Source organism: Macrobrachium nipponense, chromosome 16 (assembly GCF_015104395.2).
Source record: "Macrobrachium nipponense isolate FS-2020 chromosome 16, ASM1510439v2, whole genome shotgun sequence".
NCBI classification, from domain to species: Eukaryota; Metazoa; Arthropoda; class Malacostraca; order Decapoda; family Palaemonidae; genus Macrobrachium; species Macrobrachium nipponense.
In genome coordinates this window covers 57,600,198-57,620,055 of record NC_087209.1, presented here as the reverse complement: position 1 = coordinate 57,620,055, position 19,858 = coordinate 57,600,198, and the positions used below count along the sequence as shown (strand labels likewise).

The following is a 19,858-nucleotide window of genomic DNA, read 5'->3' as shown; positions in this document are numbered from 1 at the left end:
AATAACATCTCTTTACTTGGGTAATTGATCAGCAGATAACTAGTTTTATTGACAATGTTCTTGTCTGTCTGTTTCTGATACAAAAGAAAACTTAGTTGATTATCATTCCTGGAAAGGGAATCATAAAGCACAAGAGATTGGGTCTTTTACTTTCATGTTCTCACACACACAGGTTATAAATTGTTACACTCATCACATCAAAAGACCATTAATATTCAGAGGTATTTTCCCACAACTATTCTTTCAAGATTGATTAACACCTCTCACAAGCACCCCTAAGGCTTGTAAGCAATGACAGTACTGCTTGTGAGGTTGCCAGTCCTTCAAGATGGACCCATCATCAATTTTATATAAGCTATTAATGCTAACATTACAACTTCCTTTATAATGAAGGTGGGTATACCATAACTGCAGTGGGTAAGAATTAAAATAAGAACATTTCGTTTGTCTTTTATTATTACGGTAGATTATATTCACAGAGGAACAAAACCTGGTACAAAAGTACTGACTAAAAAACATCATTAGTACAGCACAAATGTTTTCAAGTAGTATTTAGTTTTGGAATTAATCATTCCTACGATCCGAGCCATCCTGTGTCCCCCTTGTAAAATGAGACCACATAGTTGCTAATGTACTGTAACACAACCCTGAGCATACATTTATTGCAGACACCTGAATGATCAAAAGGCAAAGTCATGCATCTAAACTGACTTTTAGCTAAAAAAATATATCAACACAACAGTTACAACATGAACAGTTTATGTATAATGACAATATCCTTTGAACATAAAAGAATATTTCCCAGTTTGGGACTACACAACTCACTGAATTCAAAATCATTTTTCGCATTTGTTTTTTCTTCCAAATACGCTTGTTTCATACCTAACTAAAAATACAGATATAAAAAAGTATAAAAGCAAATAGTATTTTAGAAGAATTGTGCCATCTCAGGGATGTCATTTAATATTAAAATTAAGAGATCCCTCAAGCATCACAAAAATTAGTTCATGCTTCAGTTTTCTCTGTTGTAAAGGTCATCAAATTGGTGTCCTTTGAACCTCAAAATGGTCTCATTCAATATGCCTGCAATTTCATACGTTCCTGTGTTCATTGTGTTACTGTATGGTCTAGGAACAGACACATTTCAAGAAAGACATATGCATTCAACGACTGTTGGAAATCTTGTGACAAAATCTCTAAACTTGAAAAATTAAGTCGAGCAATTTTTAGGTTGTGAGTACATACAGTTTTTATAAAATAATAGTAAACAAGTCACCTGTACAAAGGTTTTCTTTCAAGCCCTGTAAGTACTAAAAGTAAGAGGAGTAAATAAAAGAAAATAGATAAGTGAAATTACAGATGTTTTCAAGTCCTGGATATCCTTATCAGTGACAAATAATATGAGGTATTAGATTAGGTGGAAGACATCAAGGATGAACATATTGACAACAGACTTATGGTGTAAAAAAAGTAAAAAAAAAAAATTCACTACATTACCCTATACAATTATGGTCATTCCAAAATGAATAATTTAAAAAAATCCACTGGCACAATAATGTAAACCAAACTGGTCAGCTAATCCAATCCAAGTTTTGGAAACAAAAGAAATATAGACCACCTTTATATTTATAACTCATCTGTTCAAGTACAAACTGTCAAGTTGCTCTGGTACTATGACTAAAGTTCAAAAAAATCAACTTAGATTTAGTTATATTCATTGATATCATTTCTACCTAAAAAAAAAACCCACATCAGTTGAAAGAAACTGATACACAGTTTTCATGCAAGAACACAAAGTTTTATCAGTGAATAAAGGCGATTAAAATACAGATTAAAAGGGACATTGTAGATTATAGGATCCTTGCTACTGAATGCCTGATTTGTCACAGAAGAAAAGTGAAAACAGAAAAGCAAAAAATTTTACAATTCATGTTGAAAAGGAAGGAAAGATATTGACACTTTCGACTTGGAAAACTTATACTGTACTGAGCAATTTAGACATACATGTACTAAGTATAGGCACTGGAATAATCATTACAAGAACACAAATCGCACAATTCTTTTTCTGACATAAGGAAAAAGGATTCACATCTTTTCTCACTATAGGGAGGATTTATGTAGACCTTGAAAATTGAGGTAATTTTTGCAAACAATGGAAACTGCAATATTCCCAATTTTTACCCTGAAAAACTCGTACATTTGTTCCCATAGTTTACATGGAAGTACTTGAAACTCTATTTTTATGAAATCAAACCTCCACCAGTGATGAATGTAGGTTTATTCCAGTTCTGTTCTGCACAAATATGAATAATATTCTTGGCAAACATTGCACACAAACAATATCCTCTTTCAGTATCAACACATCAGTGAAAATGAAGCTGCTATAAAAACTGATTCCCACAGAGTTGGAATCTATAGCAGTTCCTGGCATAAATAGGAAGAAAAATTGAATCTCTAAATGTGAAAGTTACAGTTCACCTAAAACAGTAAGAAAATAGTATCAATGAGAGAGAAACACCAAAATATTTTTCTGATCTCATATAAGTGACTGGATTTTTTCATTATTTCTCTACTGCATTTCCATTTTCAGCCAACTACACATCTGAGAGAACTGTATGCACACTGAAATAAAAAATATGAAAACTTTAATAAATAACTTATAACACTATACACTTGGTAATTGTGTCAAAATTCACACTTATTCATCTAGGTGATGCCACACTTAGTTTCCCCACTAACTACCATTGTCTCCTTTAATTCTATGATGACCAAGGACATTTGGTTACTTTGAATGAAGAGATAAAGGAAAAGTACTGAATGAACGTAAAAGGGGCTAAATAAAACCTTACCAACTTGTCAGTAAAGTATCAAAAACCAATCACAAACCTTTTCCTCAATGGACTCGGCACAACAGTTCTCTCACAACCATCACAACACCGAGATATTTCCCCAAGGGACCAGGATAGCTCAATTTAAATATTTACAGCTCTCAGTAATATAACTCTTCAGTATCAGAGAGAAACATAATGGTTATTTTTTTTTCAGTTGGGAAGTGTGCTTTAATGATTAACATGGTGAAACCCAGTACCACTTCCTCAGGTAAATAATAATAAAATAAAAAACATTTTTATCACGGCACTTTGATCATTATTTATGGGAACTTGAGTGATGTTACTTAGAGCTGTTAAAAGTTGAAAAGAAAATCTCATCACACTTGTGAACCTCAGGCACTAATAAGCAAGTCCTGCCTGCTGCCAGTTGGTATAATGTACTGTCAGTGTTTATTTTCTTAGGTGTATGGAGAGAAAGAGCGAGAGTCGTTTTAAAGAAATGTGTAATACCTACTCCTACTAGTCCAAAAATATGCAACTTGGAGTACATAATTTATGTATTACCAATTAGAAAACAATAGTTAAAAATTTGTTTTGCACAACTGAGATAGAGAGGGAAAAGGTGAGACCTGATGCTTGGTGTGATGTAAAAAGTCCAAACAAATGATAGAAATTGGAGTAAATAATAAACAGTGTTTTGGTAAACATTTACTTTCAACAATTTTTTTACACAACCAACAGACAGGAATCAAGACAATCATTCCTAAATGGACAGTGAAGACCTTGAGAGAGCAAAAAAATATATTAGTTTATTCTAGAAATTTAGTATGGTGGGCAAAGTTGTTGATGCGATTACAGTGAGCCCTACGGCAGCAGGCTGGGACGAAGATTTTGTTCCTTTAAATGCTAGTCACTGAGTGTGTCACCCAATGAAGGGACACGATACCATTGTTAAAATAGCCATGTACAAAGCTTATTCATGTAGAGTATGATAAGAGATAATTAAAAAAGAAATTATTCATTTAGCACAAGAGGAAAGAGACTGAGACCACCATACAGTTGCATCTCGATTAGTCCTCGGAAAGTAATGATTCTTCCGAGTATTATTGTCAGGAGATTTACTGAACGATCCAATGCATTAGTCTGATGCCCACATAAACTGGGTGGCAAACTGTAAGTTTGTATAAAATAATAAAATTAAAAAATCACTTGACGACAAAGCTAATTTTACTGGTTTGTATATCTTGGAATAAGTACTTGCATTGTACAGATGCACAGAAAATCCAGAAAGACAGATACACTTGTTTTTGCATACAAAACATTCCATGTACAGTATTCTGCAAATCAGTTCATACACTTACTAGATCAAATTCACCTCTAAAATTATATAAAAACCAAACTCATGATCAACATGAGTTCCAATCATGCTAAGTCAACTGCATAACTGTAACAAAAAAGGAAGATGACAGTACCAAATAATTAAAAGATATTTATACAAAATATAATGAAAAACCGACTGAAAACCAGACGTGACTTTCATACAACGGCACATACTTTCAATCTGGCTTAAGAGCCAATAAAAAAATATTGGCACAAATATCTTATCACAAATTATACATCTCTTAATTTAAATTACAATCACACAAATCCATTAGATTCATTAGCCTTCAGCTACAACACACAGAATGTATCATTCCTCTGTACAGTATTGCATAAAAATGGTGTAATTTGCCGGGACCTCAACAAGAGGTTCAATGAAAGTAACCTTTTATGTCAATACTATGCACTAAACCTGGTTATCTCAGCCCGCTGTAACTGGAGGGAGGGGGTTCAGCCGTGCAATGTAAATGAAAGAATTTTACTTTGATATGAATCTAAACAAGATAATGCTGCTAACTTTGTTAAAACTGTGAATGACTGTTGTAAGAGCTACCAGATGCATGTCCATAACATTTGACAGCTAAAAATGCTTAAGAACTCCAGACAAGGATTAAAACATACTTGGAAAATTATGAATACTATCACATTCCTGTAAAAATCTCCTGATTATTTGGTCAATTCATCCTACCACTGACAACTATATATTTCTAATCAATAATAGGAACCAGCTTAATATAGATATGGTACCTTTCAACATGAAATCAGGACAATTTCGGAAAGGAACTTTCAACATTATACTAATAAATATATGGACAGCTGTTATGTTCACATTCCTTATCTCTAGTATTATTCATCAATAAATTTTTAACCATGAAAACCTGAATGCAACAATATAATTGGTACATTCATGCTACCTACTTAGGTGTGTATTAGAAGCCCACCAAACAATTACTGCAATTTTCCACAACAAATTCTCATAGTAATATCAGTACTGCACATTACTTTAATTATGCTTGGTTCAAGTAAAAGCACATCTTATTATCACAATTAATTGTATTCTTTACTTAAAAAAATATACATTTAACAACTACCTCTAATGTCGTAAGAATATAAAACTGTCTACTGCTCAACAATGAGTGGTGTGGAAAAAATGCACTAATATCGTTCTCCCATAACTACATCCTCCATTTTGTAGTCTGAAACATGTTAATAAAGCTCAAAAGAAATATTACTAAACTAAATCAGTGGCATTGACATAAAGGTGTCACTGTACCAGGAGGTTGAAAACTGTTATAATTTATTCACTGTGCCAGGAGGTTGAAAACTGAATGGTTTTGGTATCAAGAGAAGATAAGGTACCACCTAAACTCGAAACAAAATTATGGTAGACAGTATTTAATATTCCCGAATTCTAGTACTTTGCGGACAAATGACATAAGTATCACACTGATATAAAATAAATCTTCAATGCAACCATGCAATAAGGGGAAAACAGTATAACAACAGCAAGTCAAAATCTAGCCACCCAGATATTAGGCTAGTACTGGATAACATTCAGTTGTTAACACATACACTGCATCATATGAAGCCATGGAATGAGAAACTGTACGTACACATAATTGACACACCTTAATCATTGGTCATGCCTACTCCTATCTTGGCCCAGCAGCAACAATGCCTAAAGAAAAATACTAACATAATACTCATGAGGAGTGACGAATGAAAAAGTACTATCTCCCCACAGTTTTGTGAGTCGAGACTGCATAACCTAAAGTTAAGAAGCAAAATTGTAACACAAATCTATAAATTAGTAAAGTGCAAGATATGGCCAATGAAATACCATAAGGATGCCTGGCTAAGACAGGAGATATAAATATGAAATGATTAAAGAAAGAATTCAAGACATATGAACTGTGCTCTAAACAAGCTGTCCACTAGGACTTTGGCCAGATGATGAAGCAGACACCATCTGGAAGAGCTGGGAATTTGAACTTCGTGTTAATCAGCATATTTACCGCTTTCGTATAATTGTTTATAAACAAAATATTATCTATACAGTCAAGCATTCTGATTCACAACCACACGCACATGATCATACACTGCAATGAAAGTAACTTCTGGATTACACAGTTAGACGCACTTACTCCAAGTAGCATTCGCACATGTTGATATTTACAAAACGTGCTCAGTTATAAAATTAACTTTACAATTATATATACTAATTGATTCAGTTTGCAAGCTATTATGAGGTACTATTTTGACTGACTGGGCACATTATGTATCACTACAGAAGGCTACGCATCACTGGCATTTAAAAAATTATTATAAAAATTATTGCTAGGTATACACAACTAAATTTCTGTAATTTTGTCTTAACATTTGGCTGAATTCTCAAGATCATATTTATAGAATGGTATTATTGGGGAAATTACAACAACAACATGACCGAGGGCCAGTGAGATTGGAAGCATTTTAAAAATGTTGGAGCTTAGGTACTTATACAGTAAAAACTCAACTTATTAGACTTTGTAATTATCAGCTACATTATTATGATGGTGTTTTGCCATGTGGATATCTTGTCAATGTCAACTCACAGATTAATATAGTCTTTGTTACTTATCAAGACTATATCCACGAAGCATCTGATAACTTGAGAGCTACTGTATAAAATAACTAATATTGTATATAAAATTTCCAGTTTTCTACATTATGATAACACTACACATAATTTTGACATTTTATGAATCATTACATAAATATTTTTTCTGTAGAATCTCCATTATCCAGCGTAATTAGGACCAAGATCTTTCTATTTACTGGATATAATATGCAGTTAATGGCAGTCAATATTTTAGGTTTTCTAAGCAGGTAACTGTGGCTGTTAAAAATAAAATATTTTGTAGAGCTTATATTTACAAAAGTACAAACTGTAAAACTTTCTGGTGCACAGGAGCTAAAAGTAATATGTAAATTTTATTTACAAATCTATTTTACACCATGAATCTTGAATGAAACTTTTCAATTATAACAGTATGTCAAGGAAATATTTGACATTTATAAGAAATCATAAATTAAAACAATCTTAAAAATATGGAAAGTGAGAAAAACCTGGACGCTTACATCTTGGATAATAAAGACTACTTTATTAGTTGGACTGTTAGGTTATGGTATTTTAAAGTGTTCATGTATGTTTAGAAAGCATAATTTACTAAAATGCTTGTCTGTGTTGTCAACCTGCACGTTTCTATTTGCATTACCACTGGGGAGGAAACCATCACTAGTAGCAAGAATGAAGTTCACACAATGGGGAAAAAATGATGCCACCCTCATGCAAAGATAGTAGTTTGGGGCTAAAAGCAGTCAGTATATGAGGAATCACCTCATAAATACAGCAATTATCGAATCAGGAAATGGAAATGGTTTAATTTAATATATAACAAATATACAACATACAGATATAGCATATCTATATATCTTTTATCTCTGTCAAGTCCTTTTAGCTAAGACTTGATAAGGCACTGGTCCTTGATATAATAATGTCTCATTGGCAAAATAAACTCCAAATCATCTGTCATTTATCTTGAGAAGTAAAGCCATTCAACAGTGTACCCTTATGTAGAATCATATTCACATAAATAGTACAAAGGGCTTGCTGGCACACTAGGTATTGTGACCCCGACTCTGACTCTAGTCAGATTCATTTTCGACTCAAGTTTGAATTTGGTGGTAGGGTGGCGGACTTCTGGGCAACAAAGGGTCGGTAGGCAGATCTTGTGGATTCCCTGCAACATTCAAAACATTCAATTAAAAGAACAGCACAAACCTCTTTACTTGTACTTTTAATTCCTCATTAGACCAAAGATGAATGACTGCTACTTACAAGTATCACTCTGTCTAAATTTACCATAAATGCATCCTATAATTGCATAAAAACTGAATTATTCCCAATTTCACCAGTGCAAAATATTTTTCTTTTATATTATTCACATTACAAAAGATTTCACAAACAAATATGTTTCAAAGGAAGGATTATCATTCGGAAATGGGTAGATTTGATAACAAAACAAAAACTCGGTAACTTCTTCCCAACAGTTCAATTGTTTCATTTTGTAAGAAGGCAGCTTTAAAACCCCTCCTCAGGGCTGAAGATGGATAGAGGAGATTTTTAAAAAAGAAAAAAAATAAAGAGAGAGAGATAGAGAGACCCCCTTACTTATCATTTGTACTTCAACCAAACATAATAAATCTACACCAATTTGCTTTAAATTTTAATGTAGTTTCACTGTGTATAATATGAGTAGTATACAAAAATTTTCAAGTTGTAATTTCTTTTAAAGATAACCTGTCTAGTTTTCTGTTGAAGCATGCTTTTGGTGTGCTTTACGTCATAAAAACATGGAGGTAACCATATCTTAGTAGTCATTAGTCATTTGAAAGAGAAAATATATTACTAAAAATCTAACGAAGTCTACATTTACAGTTTCTTTAATTTTTTATATTGTGTCAGTAATTTATTGAAAAATAATTTATATTCTTTATGAATGCTATGTACCATGACTTGATATTTTCACATTTAATGTGAAGTACCCTACTGGTCACATTGCATGTTTTGACACAAACTGGTGTGTCACTGTTGACAACTGAGCACTGCCAGTGGGTACAGGTGAGTATTTACTCTCAAAGGCAAATGGAAAAACAGATTGGACTCAAAAGGGATGATTGACTCTGCCCCGCTTTGCATTTGCATTGCATAACAAAAAACATATTTTGTGATGTAGTGTCCAGATCACAAAAAATAAAAATTTATAGGACAGTCTCAAACTAGCAGTGTACAATATAAAGATAATTAGGAAGTCCTACTAATTCATGAAGATAGAGCACAGATAAAGACCAAAGCCCCGTATGAACTCAAGCAAAAAGTACACTCAGCAAGGAAAGTTAAGATAGTTTTTTTTTTAAATCTTTCGACATATATTGTTCAATAATGCCACACCTGGCAACTCTAGAAAGGAGACGGAGCTTCAAAATCATAGCGTTTGTTGCTTTCTAGAATTCCATTAACTTTACACCATAAAGATTCTGTAGAGGTCCTATATTAATTTATACTTGAATGTAGAAACAGGCTCTATATTATTTGTTAATGTTGGTTTGGTAACGTCAGTTCTGGGTAGAATATCGATCATCCTTTTTTAAAACCTACTGTGAAACCTTATTTATAAGTAATGTTTGACACTAAACAGACGTAAAATTCATACGTAATTGAAGACGGATCTTAAACAATGAGAAAGTGTTTTAATATTTGGGCAGTACTTGTGGAAATTGTGAGGAACAATACAGTAAAGGATGAAATATTATGACGATAGAGAGAGAGTGCGCAAGCATAGGCCTATCGAGAGATACTTAATCCATTATATTTACTTTAAGAGATCAAGTGATAATATTTTTTCAAATGTTTCAAAAGTTGAGAGAGAGAGAGAGAGAGAGAGAGAGAGAGAGAGAGAACGCACAAGCATAGGCCTATCTATAGAGATAATTCATTATATTTACTATGAGAGATTGAGGGATGATAATATTTCAAATGTGTTTTAAAAGAGAGAGAGAGAGAGAGAGAGAGAGAGAGAGAGAGAGAGAGAGAGAGAGAGAGAGAGAGCAAAATCTGCTTATGTGAAGGCTTAGGCCTATTTATAACTACTTAATTTCATTATATTTTCTTTGGGAGATTGGTACTTTATATCTTTAAAGTATGTTTTAGAAGTGGAGAGAGAGAGAGAGAGAGAGAGAATGAATTATAGTATTGGTGACGGACTTGTGATGGGGGAAAGGCAGAAGAAAGAGCGGTCAGTCGGTGCACAGATACCTGGGAAACAGGGTGATATGACTGCCAAGATTGTGCTGCACTATGTTAGATAAAATTTGAAGGATCACAATATTCAAGTTAATTCTCTAAGGAATTCATACCCTAATCTTGATTTCATTCGACAGTTGCTGTAATATTCAAAGATTGTAAAAAGACGTGGAAAATTTTGGACACAGGCTGCAGTCATTCTTGCTCTCTTGATAAAGTCTGTACTTTTGAAAATTGGGTTTCATCCACATATCATTCACGAAAAAAGCTGTTAAGCAAAAATATTTATTACCACAAATAACTCGATATGTATTGCACAGACAAAGTTTTATATTGTGCAAAAAATGCTGATGTGTTGGGAGATCTTGAGCCTTGTGGCAAAGTAATGCAGTCTGTAGGCTAACTACGAACTGCTTTGTAATAGGAGCATAGCCAGAAAATCTTTGAGCTGACATGCTACTTTAACCTTGATACAAAATTTTTTGTAAAGACAGTGGCTTTGTAAACAGCAACTAGCATTCGATCCACGTAAATGTCAAAGTAATCAGTGTGAAATCCGTTACGTAAGCCAGTATCCAGTGACTTGCGCTTTCCCACTCGAAGTTCTAGGGCTCCTCCTCACATCACAGAAAATGCTCTTGCGGATGCAACTAGATTTGCTCAACCTGCCTTAGCCATCGCAACATCTGACTGCCATTGACATCAGCTAACTTTAATCGTTTTGGAATACAAACATGAGTTGTAGAAACTAAAATAATTCCATTCACCACTTACGATGATGCAACACGAGTAAATATTGTCGTCGTGATACATAGTACTACAACCAGAAATTCACATTCTATCTACCAGATCTCTATGAACGAATCCATCTGAGAAATTCTAATTACTTCGGACATATATCATGTTTTTAATTATCTGAACAGTTTCTTTTTGCAGTTTTAACTTACATGATATAATTTGCAGTGTATTTTCATATTCTAGAGTAAATTTAGCAATGTCTTTTCAGTAAAAACAAATGGGAAATTCGATGAACGAAAGCTAATGAAAACTGTATCTTCACTTTTCTTGTCGAGTGCACATAAGGTAAGAGAGTTTGAGAAAATTATACATTGTTTGAGCAAGTCAAGACACAATGCACTGTTTACTGTAGTAAAATATCCCTCTAAATATAGAGATGAAAAAATGTGCTATCATTCAGCAAGCAAATTCTAACAATTTAGTTTTCAATACGAATGAAGCATAAAACCATTATCATTTCATAGTTCACTGAGCCCTTCAATCCCCACTTCTAGACTCATTGAAACTCACTCATACATATTTCTTCTTGAGAGGGGTGAATTTTGGAGCAGAGGAAAGACAAAGATGATGTACTACTAGGTGAGAGATCAAAGGAAGCAAATGAAAAGAAAAAGGCAGAAAGCATTGCAGCTTGAGGCAGTGAAGCTAGAAAGAACATTCTGTACCATTTGTAATGATAAGGCCACTAAACATGGTACCCCCTCTTTTGAAACAAATGTAACAAAACTTATGTGTAATCTTGTAATCTCATGAAAAAAAAAATTTTTCCTCCCTTTGTCTCCTAGAAATGGGAAGCTTTCATGTTGATCCATAAAGGCATCTGAAATGTAAATCAAATGACAATAAAATAATTATACCCACAATAAGACTTTTTTTTCCCCCTGAAATATCCTTTAAAATACTAATAAAATGTTATTTACAAAACTATTACATACATACATATATATATATATAAATAGATATAAAGATCCACAACCGGGGTGGGAGCAGACATCTTGATGAAAATATCTGGATTTTTGCAAACTTTAATAATAGTTTGCCTGGAACCTATAAGCATATAATATATATACTACATAATCATAATACATAAATATCAATAGCTTGGTTATCTCCATATCAAGTTATTTACTTGTACACATAAACTGCCTGTGGGCATCGCAACAAGTTGAAGTTAACTGGAAATTTTCTACATATGACATTACGTATTTGAAGTCAGTGAGATCAGAAGTTTGGAACATCACCTCCAAGGGGTATTGATGATCGTCTCCAGTGGTGTGTAAAATATTGTTAAATGGAAATTAGACAGAGGCTTCCTTCCACCAATTAGGAACCCAATTTCTGCTCTTCATTCTATCTCATTTTCCTTGAACACACAATAGGATATATTACTGTTTATCTGCTAGTCATTTTTACCCAGTACTTACATGTGTGGCCTTTTTGTACATTTGTTTGTATTTGCCTTTCTATTTTTCTTAAGATTATATAATTTCAGACTATGTATGTATGTATGTATGTTTTAGATAAATAAATAAACTATATATCATATAGATATATATATATATATATATATATAGATAGTATAATATATATATATATATATATATATATATATTATCTAATTTTAAAGTAGCTTTATACAAAACACAGTATTTTAATTTACTATAGTGTACGAAGCACAAAAGAGACTAAGTTGTGACTAAATATTATGGTAGTTCATTTACATGTACAAGTAAAGATTGTGGATTTTAAATGAAAAATAGTGCAGAAGGAAATAAGTGCACTGAGAAAATAAACAAAATACTAAAATCAGAAATTGTCCCAAACATGGCACAGAATAAAGTAAAATCGCCTGAACAAAATCTGTTGCGTGTATTTTCAACAGCTTCTTAAGTTTTAAAGCATTACCATACAAGTTTTGCAAAATCCTAAATGACTTTATTAGGAAGAACACACCTTTAGGGAACTAGTATTTCTCAGTTATGTTTCCAACATTTAAAGCTCAAGAAACCAAATCCCTGTCATTACCACTGACTGGTAACCAAATACTGCATAATAATGATATAAACTATAACTGGCAACAAAGGATGAGAATTTAGAATGGCTAGGAGCAAGAGAGAGAGAGAGAGAGAGAGAGAGAGAGAGAGAGAGAGAGAGAGAGAGAGAGAGAGAGAGAGAGAGAGAGAGAGAGAGAGAGAGAGAGAGAGAGAGAGCAATTTTTGTTGAGGTTTGCTGTCTACAAATGCTTCTCATCTTTATTTATTACTTTTATTATTATATACAGTAATATGGCCACTGAGTTACCACACTCAAATCTCACACCCTTATTTTTTGTCAAATATTCTAAGTGTTTGCTCATAGAATCCTTATTTTTCTGCACAAATCTTATAAGATTATGAGATCAACTGCCTGGAGTGTAGCTACAGCCCCAAAAATTACTTCAGAGGCAGTGGGGAGAGATGTGGGAAGATGATGACTACAAGGGAACAGAGAATCTCCAACACACTTGAGGCTGCTGAGTTGACTGTAGAATGAAATGTCTACTTCACATAATGTAAAAGTCAATAGCAGAGATCAGATTGTCGCAACATGCTCCAGTTAAAGAGATACTAATTTCTTGTTAATTTTAAAGACATTGTAATTTTCCTCTAGCTGAACAAACCTGAGTCTTGATATGGATACACTTCAGGTGCAGCCAAGCCCATTTAAGCTGAGAAACCAGGATTCATAATTTGTTTTCCTTTTGTAAGATTTGTGAACGAATACCTGTACAGAGAGTACAGAATATAGTTGCAATATACAGATGAGACTGCTCTACGAACTGTAGGCAAAACTGTTTGGCCCACTGGTTAGAAGTCTGGTGTGAGAAAAACATTAAAAAGTAGTCCTCCCTACTTATAAAGTAACCTTTGCCTTCTCTTCCTGTGAAGACACCTAACACCATCCCTACACATAGAGTAACCTTCACTTCTTGAAGATACTACTGACACAGATAAGTCCATCATCTAACCCAATCACAAAGATTCTAAGAGAGAAGCCATGGCTCCAAAGTGCATCATAACTGCCTCTATTACGTTGAAAGGAATGCTCCTTCTGCCTCCAGTCACTTGATCCTGAGGTTGCTTGTCAACCCACAAACCAAAAGATCCACCTATTAATGGTAGGCCTCAAATACCTCCTGGAGGTAGTTCTGTATGACAACTCGGTGAAGGGTTAAGAAGGTTGGCAGACATACTGGATGCTACAGAGTTCAATGGGCGACAGATCACATTTTCCACTAGTTCAGTACTCCCCTTACCTGGGCAATGAATAATCCAAACCCACACAGTCAAGTGACACTGGGCTACAGTGCAGGAATACAGTAACACTCACACTGCTTGAAAACTGGTTTTAGGGATATCTTAGGTCTTGGTGTAAAAACACCAGAGGGTTGCTATGGTTCAGGGAAGAGTTGACTCTTAACTTCCTTGCCTCCATAGAGAGAACACAACAGTAGGGACATGGCTGAATCTTTTCTCTAGGGAAGGAAAAGAGGGTAACCAAGAATGCTACAAGTCCAAAGGAGACACTGCATGCACACACCCAGAACTGGGTGATATGTTGAGAAATTACTCCTGCATGACCCCTCTCGCTTACAAAAACCAACTTCCACATAATGTTGTTTGCCTCTTGACTTTCTTGTGGAGGTAGGACTTCTAAACTTTTCCTCTCTTACAGTCGGAGGAGAAGGAATGGAGATAGACGAGAAAAAAAGGGGAGGAAAAGGCAGAACAGGAAGCAGTGAAGAGCATGGTACTTTTATCTTCTGAGACTGCTTGCCAAGGTGAAGCAAATGCTACAGTAACTGATTCCTGGTACCCTGCTGTTAGGTTCAAGGGCTTGGCTTTCAACAGATGTTCAATCCAGATAAACAAAGAAGTTTAATTGGTATGACCACAAAACTAAGATGGGGGAACGCACTCCCCACTTCCAAATGCTTTGAACACTATGCTTTGTCCTCTAAAAGCCTGTCTCCCCCTTACTACTGAGGAGGAAGATAGGGAGAAACTATACTACTAGTGGAAGGATACCAGGGAAATAAAGATGCCGAATACAAGGAGTGGGGTTAATGATAGCACACATGAAAACTGCTCACAATCTATCACATCCAGTGCATTTGTGTAGGTCATCCTTACAAGATGCACAGAAGGCACAAATCACTAAAAGTCGGAGCCTAAACATTGCCATAGAGCATGGTAATGTCTACACACGGCGCTGATCAAAAATAAAGCCATACCTATTGTGCACACAGGCATTACCAACAAACCCTGCAAAGGGAAATTGTCAAATCTGAAACTGTTTCAAAGTTTCAAATGGTCCAAGCTATTCCAAAGTTGTATCCATATCCAGAGAAGGGTTAGTATCCTAATTATTAAATGTTAAATAAGGATATTTCCTTCAAAAAATACCAAATTTGTAACTAATTTGTATTTTTCATAACTAACAAACCTGAGGTCTTAACATTAGGATTTACTAGCGCCAAGCTGGAAACCGGTAGAATTAAAATTACACTTGTGAGATCCAGGGACTAATGGCATCTATACCAGGTCACGGGGCATGTATACCCAGAATGCCCACGGCTACCTGTGACCCATCAGTTATATTTCTAACCCAGTTTAGACTGCTAGAGGGGTGGTTCGAGGTGGGCCTTTAACTGTTAAGACCTCAGGTTTGTTAGTTATGAAAAATACAAATTAGTTACAAATTTGGTATTTGTTCATACACGAAACAAACCTTCGGTCTTAACATTAGGATAGACTTACTATTGGAGGGAGGTAAGTCTCTACAACTGACTGGGAGTTTGCCACCTTATCCATTTCCGAATATATAGGGAAATTCTAGGAGAATGGACAATGAACCTAGGACCAAAGATATAAGCGGATCTATTGGTTTCCTCCCACTGGGTGTAGATACCATTCTACTGTTTACTCTTGTCCCTTGCGACTGGATCCACCTTCACCCCTCTTTTCCTTATTATCCAGAGGGGTGTGTTGCTACTGAAAAGTATATCATCAGCTAAGATAGCTTCACAGTATGGCTGACCATCTCACCTGCATCTAGTCCGTTCCAGCACATGACGGTACTCTCCTTCATATTGCCCGTAGTTAAAGGAGTAGGAAGAAAGTAGTAAAGAAAAAAGACCAGTCATCCCATTCATTCTACTTTCATACCTTCATCTTAGACTAGACGCAACTGACCCGTCGGGGCACTGGATGAACTATATCACTTGTTGGGCCGCCACCACTGGACCCAAGGAAAAGGTGTCCAAGGATCTATGGGCAACATCTTTCAAATAAAATGAGGTGAAAGTTGTTTGGCGCTTCCACACGCCAGCTTTCAGAATTTTATCCACAGACATGTTCTTCTTAAATGCCAGGGAAGCACTCACACCCCTGATGTCATGAGCTCTAGCTCCCACCTGGCTATCTGACCCTCTGTCTTCTGCAGTATAAGCATCTCTGATCGTCTCCCTTAGCCAAAATGATATTGTATTCTTGGACACTTCCTTCTTGTTCCGTCCTGTACTTACGAACAACCTCTGGCACCCCGGCCTGAGGTGCCTTGTTCTCTTTAAGTACTCCCTTAGTCCCCTGACGGGGCACAGGAGCATTTCAGCTTTGTCGTTGTCTACAAAGTCTGCCAAGGAAGGTATGGTAAAGGAGTCGAATCTGCCGTCTACTATTGTTGGATTTTGGGTCTTTGCCACGAATTCTGGGACAAACTCACACACCATTGATCTCCAACCTCTCGAGTGCTTTATGAGATATGAGAGGCCATGTAGCTCCCCCACCCTTTTGGTTGAAGCCAGGGCCAATAAGAAGACTGTCTTCAGGGTCAGGCTCCTATCCGTGGACTGCCTTAGTGGTTCGTAGGGGGATTTTGTCAGACTACTCAGTACCTTGGTCAGATCCCAATCTGGGGCTTTTAGCTCCTTTGGTGGGCATGACTGTTCAAAGCTCCTCATCAGCATGGCCAACTCCCATGAAGACGATATGTCCACTCCTTTCATTCGTAAGACTGAGGCTAGAGCAGCCCTGTACCCCTTCACTGCAGATACAGACATATGTTTTTCTGTTCTGAGATATATCAGAAAGTCTGCTAACTGCTGAATAGTGGTACCGAGTGGAGACACGTTCCCTCTACGACACCAATCACAGTATGCTGACCACTTCCCTTGGTATACTGTCGCAGATGATTTTCTGATATTACCTGCCATCTGAGTTGCTGCTTTCTGCGAAAACCCTCGCTCTCGGAGGAGATACTTGACAGTCTCCACCCGTGAAGCGATAGGGACTTCACCGACTGGTGGTACCTCTCCACGTGAGGCTGACACAGAAGGTTGCTCCATGGAGATAACTCTCTTGGCACATCTACTAGGAGTTCCAGTAGGTCTGGAAACCACTCTGCTTTCGGCCATAACGGGGCTACCAGGGTCATCTTGAGGTTCTGAGACCGCATTACCCTGTTCAGAACCTGACGGATTAGACAAAATGGAGGAAATGCGTACACGTCCAGATTGTCCCAGGGGTGTTGTAGCGCATCTTCTGCTACTGCCTCTGCGTCCGGGACTACCGAACAATACACTTCCAACTTTTTGTTGTACCTAGTTGCGAATAGGTCTATGATCGGTCCTTCCCACAACATGAGCATCCTGTTCACTACCTGTTGGTGTAGGGACCACTCCGTTCCCAGAATCTGATCCCTGCGGCTCAACTTGTCGGCCACTGATTGGTTTCTTTTTCCCGGAATATACCTGGCCTTGATGTCTACCAGGTTCTCTATAGCCCACTGGTGAAGTTGAACTGTCATCACATGTAACTGCCGAGAAACTAGGCCTCCTTGCTTGTTTATATAAGCTACTACTGTGGTGTTGTCTGACATCAATACCACTGAGTGTCCCTTTACTCTCTCCCTGAATTCTTGTAGAGCCAGGAAAGCTGCTTTCAACTCCAGCACGTTTATATGGAGTTCTCTGTCCTTGCAACTCCATTTTGCTGACACCATCAACTCCTCCATATGGGCTCCCCAGCCTTCTAGTGACGCATCCGAGAACAGCAAGAGGTCTGGGGAGGATTGTTGAAGGGGGACACCCACTGTCAGATTGTCGTCGTCCACCCACCACAGCAAGTCTGTTTCCTCACTTCTGCCGACAGGGAATTTGCTCGTACGGGTGATCTACTGTTGGTGACCAAAACTCCTTCATCCTCCATTGTAGGGACCGAAGGTGTAGCCTTCCTTGTGGTGCTAGCTTCTCCAGGGAGGTTAGGATTCCCAGCACCACCTGCCACTGTCTTGCTGGCTGTGTCTGCTTTCCCAGAAAGGCATTCACCACTTGTTTGCATTTCTCTACTCTTTGGTCTGTCGGGAATACTTTGGCTTGTGTTGTGTCTATCACCATTCCCGATATTCCAAACGTTGACTTGGATCCAGCTGCGACTTCTGCTGATTCACCACAATACCTAGGCTGTGACAAAGCTGCAGGAGGGCCGCCCTGTCCCTGAGTAATTTCTCCCTGGACTTTGCTATCACCAGCCAATCGTCCAGATATCTTATTAGCCTGATCCCCTGAGCATGCGCCCACGCCGACACGAGGGTGAACACTCTTGTAAAAACTTGAGGAGACGTTGTCAATCCGAAGCACAGGACCTTGAACTCGAAAGCTTTCCCTGCAAGACTGAAGCGGAGAAATTTCCTTGAAGACTGATGGACTGGTATCTGAAAGTATGCGTCCTTTAGATCGACTGTCAGCATAAAGTCTCCGATTCTGACTGCTTGTAGAACCGTTTTCGGAGTTTCCATCTTGAAACTGGTTTTCCTTATAAACAGATTCAGCGTTGACAGGTCTATTACTGTCCTCCACTCCCCGTTGGCTTTGGGTACCAGGAAAATCCTGCTGTAGAAGCCTTTTGTCGGACTGCATACTTGTTGCACAGCTCCTTTTTCCATCATCTTCTTCACTTCGTCCTGCAGAATAGTGGCCTTCTGAAATTTGGGTGGGCATAAGTGACGTGGGGTAATGGATGATTTGTCAGGGGCGGGGTTACCTCGAACGGAATCAAATACCTGATCCTGAGAACATCCACCACCCATTGCTCTGCCCCTAGTTCCTGCCACACCTTCCAGTGATTTGCCAGGCAACCCCCCACTGGTGTGGCCGAGTGATGGGAGGCGCCCATCCTATCTTCTTGAGCCTCTCCCTCTTCCCCTATTGCCCCTTCCTCTGTTGTTTCTATTGTGAAAGGGCCGATGAGTTATCCTCTTTGGGGAAGATTATTATTATTATAAGAATAGTTTAACCAGACCACTGAGCTGATTTTCAGCTCTCATAGGGCTGGCCCGAAGGATTTGATAAAATGCCAGGTCTAGGCCAAAGGCCAGGAACTGGGACCAAATAGGTCATGTAGTATAATACTTAATAAGTTAAAATTAGGTAAAAAAAAAAAATGCACAGAGGCATAGGCTTTCATACTAGAATACAAACAGGCATTAAATACATTTACTCACATTTCCATACATACGAAAAATGTTATTAAAATTAACAAATAGTCAAGAAACTTAAAAATTTGATCTAAAATTCATTAATTGCTCTGAGGTTTTTGTATATATACTTATTTTTATATTTTATCAATTAAATCAGTGTTTCTTAGAAACGTCATAATTGGAACAACTGAAAATGTGAAAGATTCTGACAAAATATCTTTTAATGCTTTACTTCCAAAAGTTGACAGTCTCTGCTGGTCATACTTTGGACAATGACACAATATATGTCTGACAGTTATCAATTCCTTGCACTCTGAGCACTCTGGAGCAGGGTCACGTGGGCTGCTCATTAAGTGCCCATGTGTCAGACGAGTGTGGCCTATACGTAAACGTGTCAGGATTACTTGTGTGTGTCTTTCTCTCTGATATATGGAGCTCCATTTCATAATGTCAGGTTTTATTTGTTTTAATTTATTACTTTCAGGTT

The 19,858-nt window shown here is 36.9% G+C and overlaps 1 protein-coding gene across 1 annotated transcript in view; it reads right to left on the bottom strand.

The window, feature by feature from the left end:
* Positions 1 to 438: 438 nt before the first annotated feature.
* Positions 439 to 19,858, bottom strand: part of LOC135195728 (rho-associated protein kinase 2-like) — a 166,614-nt gene continuing 147,194 nt past the window's right edge. The window contains 1 exon segment of the mRNA XM_064222155.1: positions 439 to 7,993. Coding sequence (XP_064078225.1) covers positions 7,909 to 7,993 — 85 coding nt within the window. The 3' untranslated portion in view covers positions 439 to 7,908.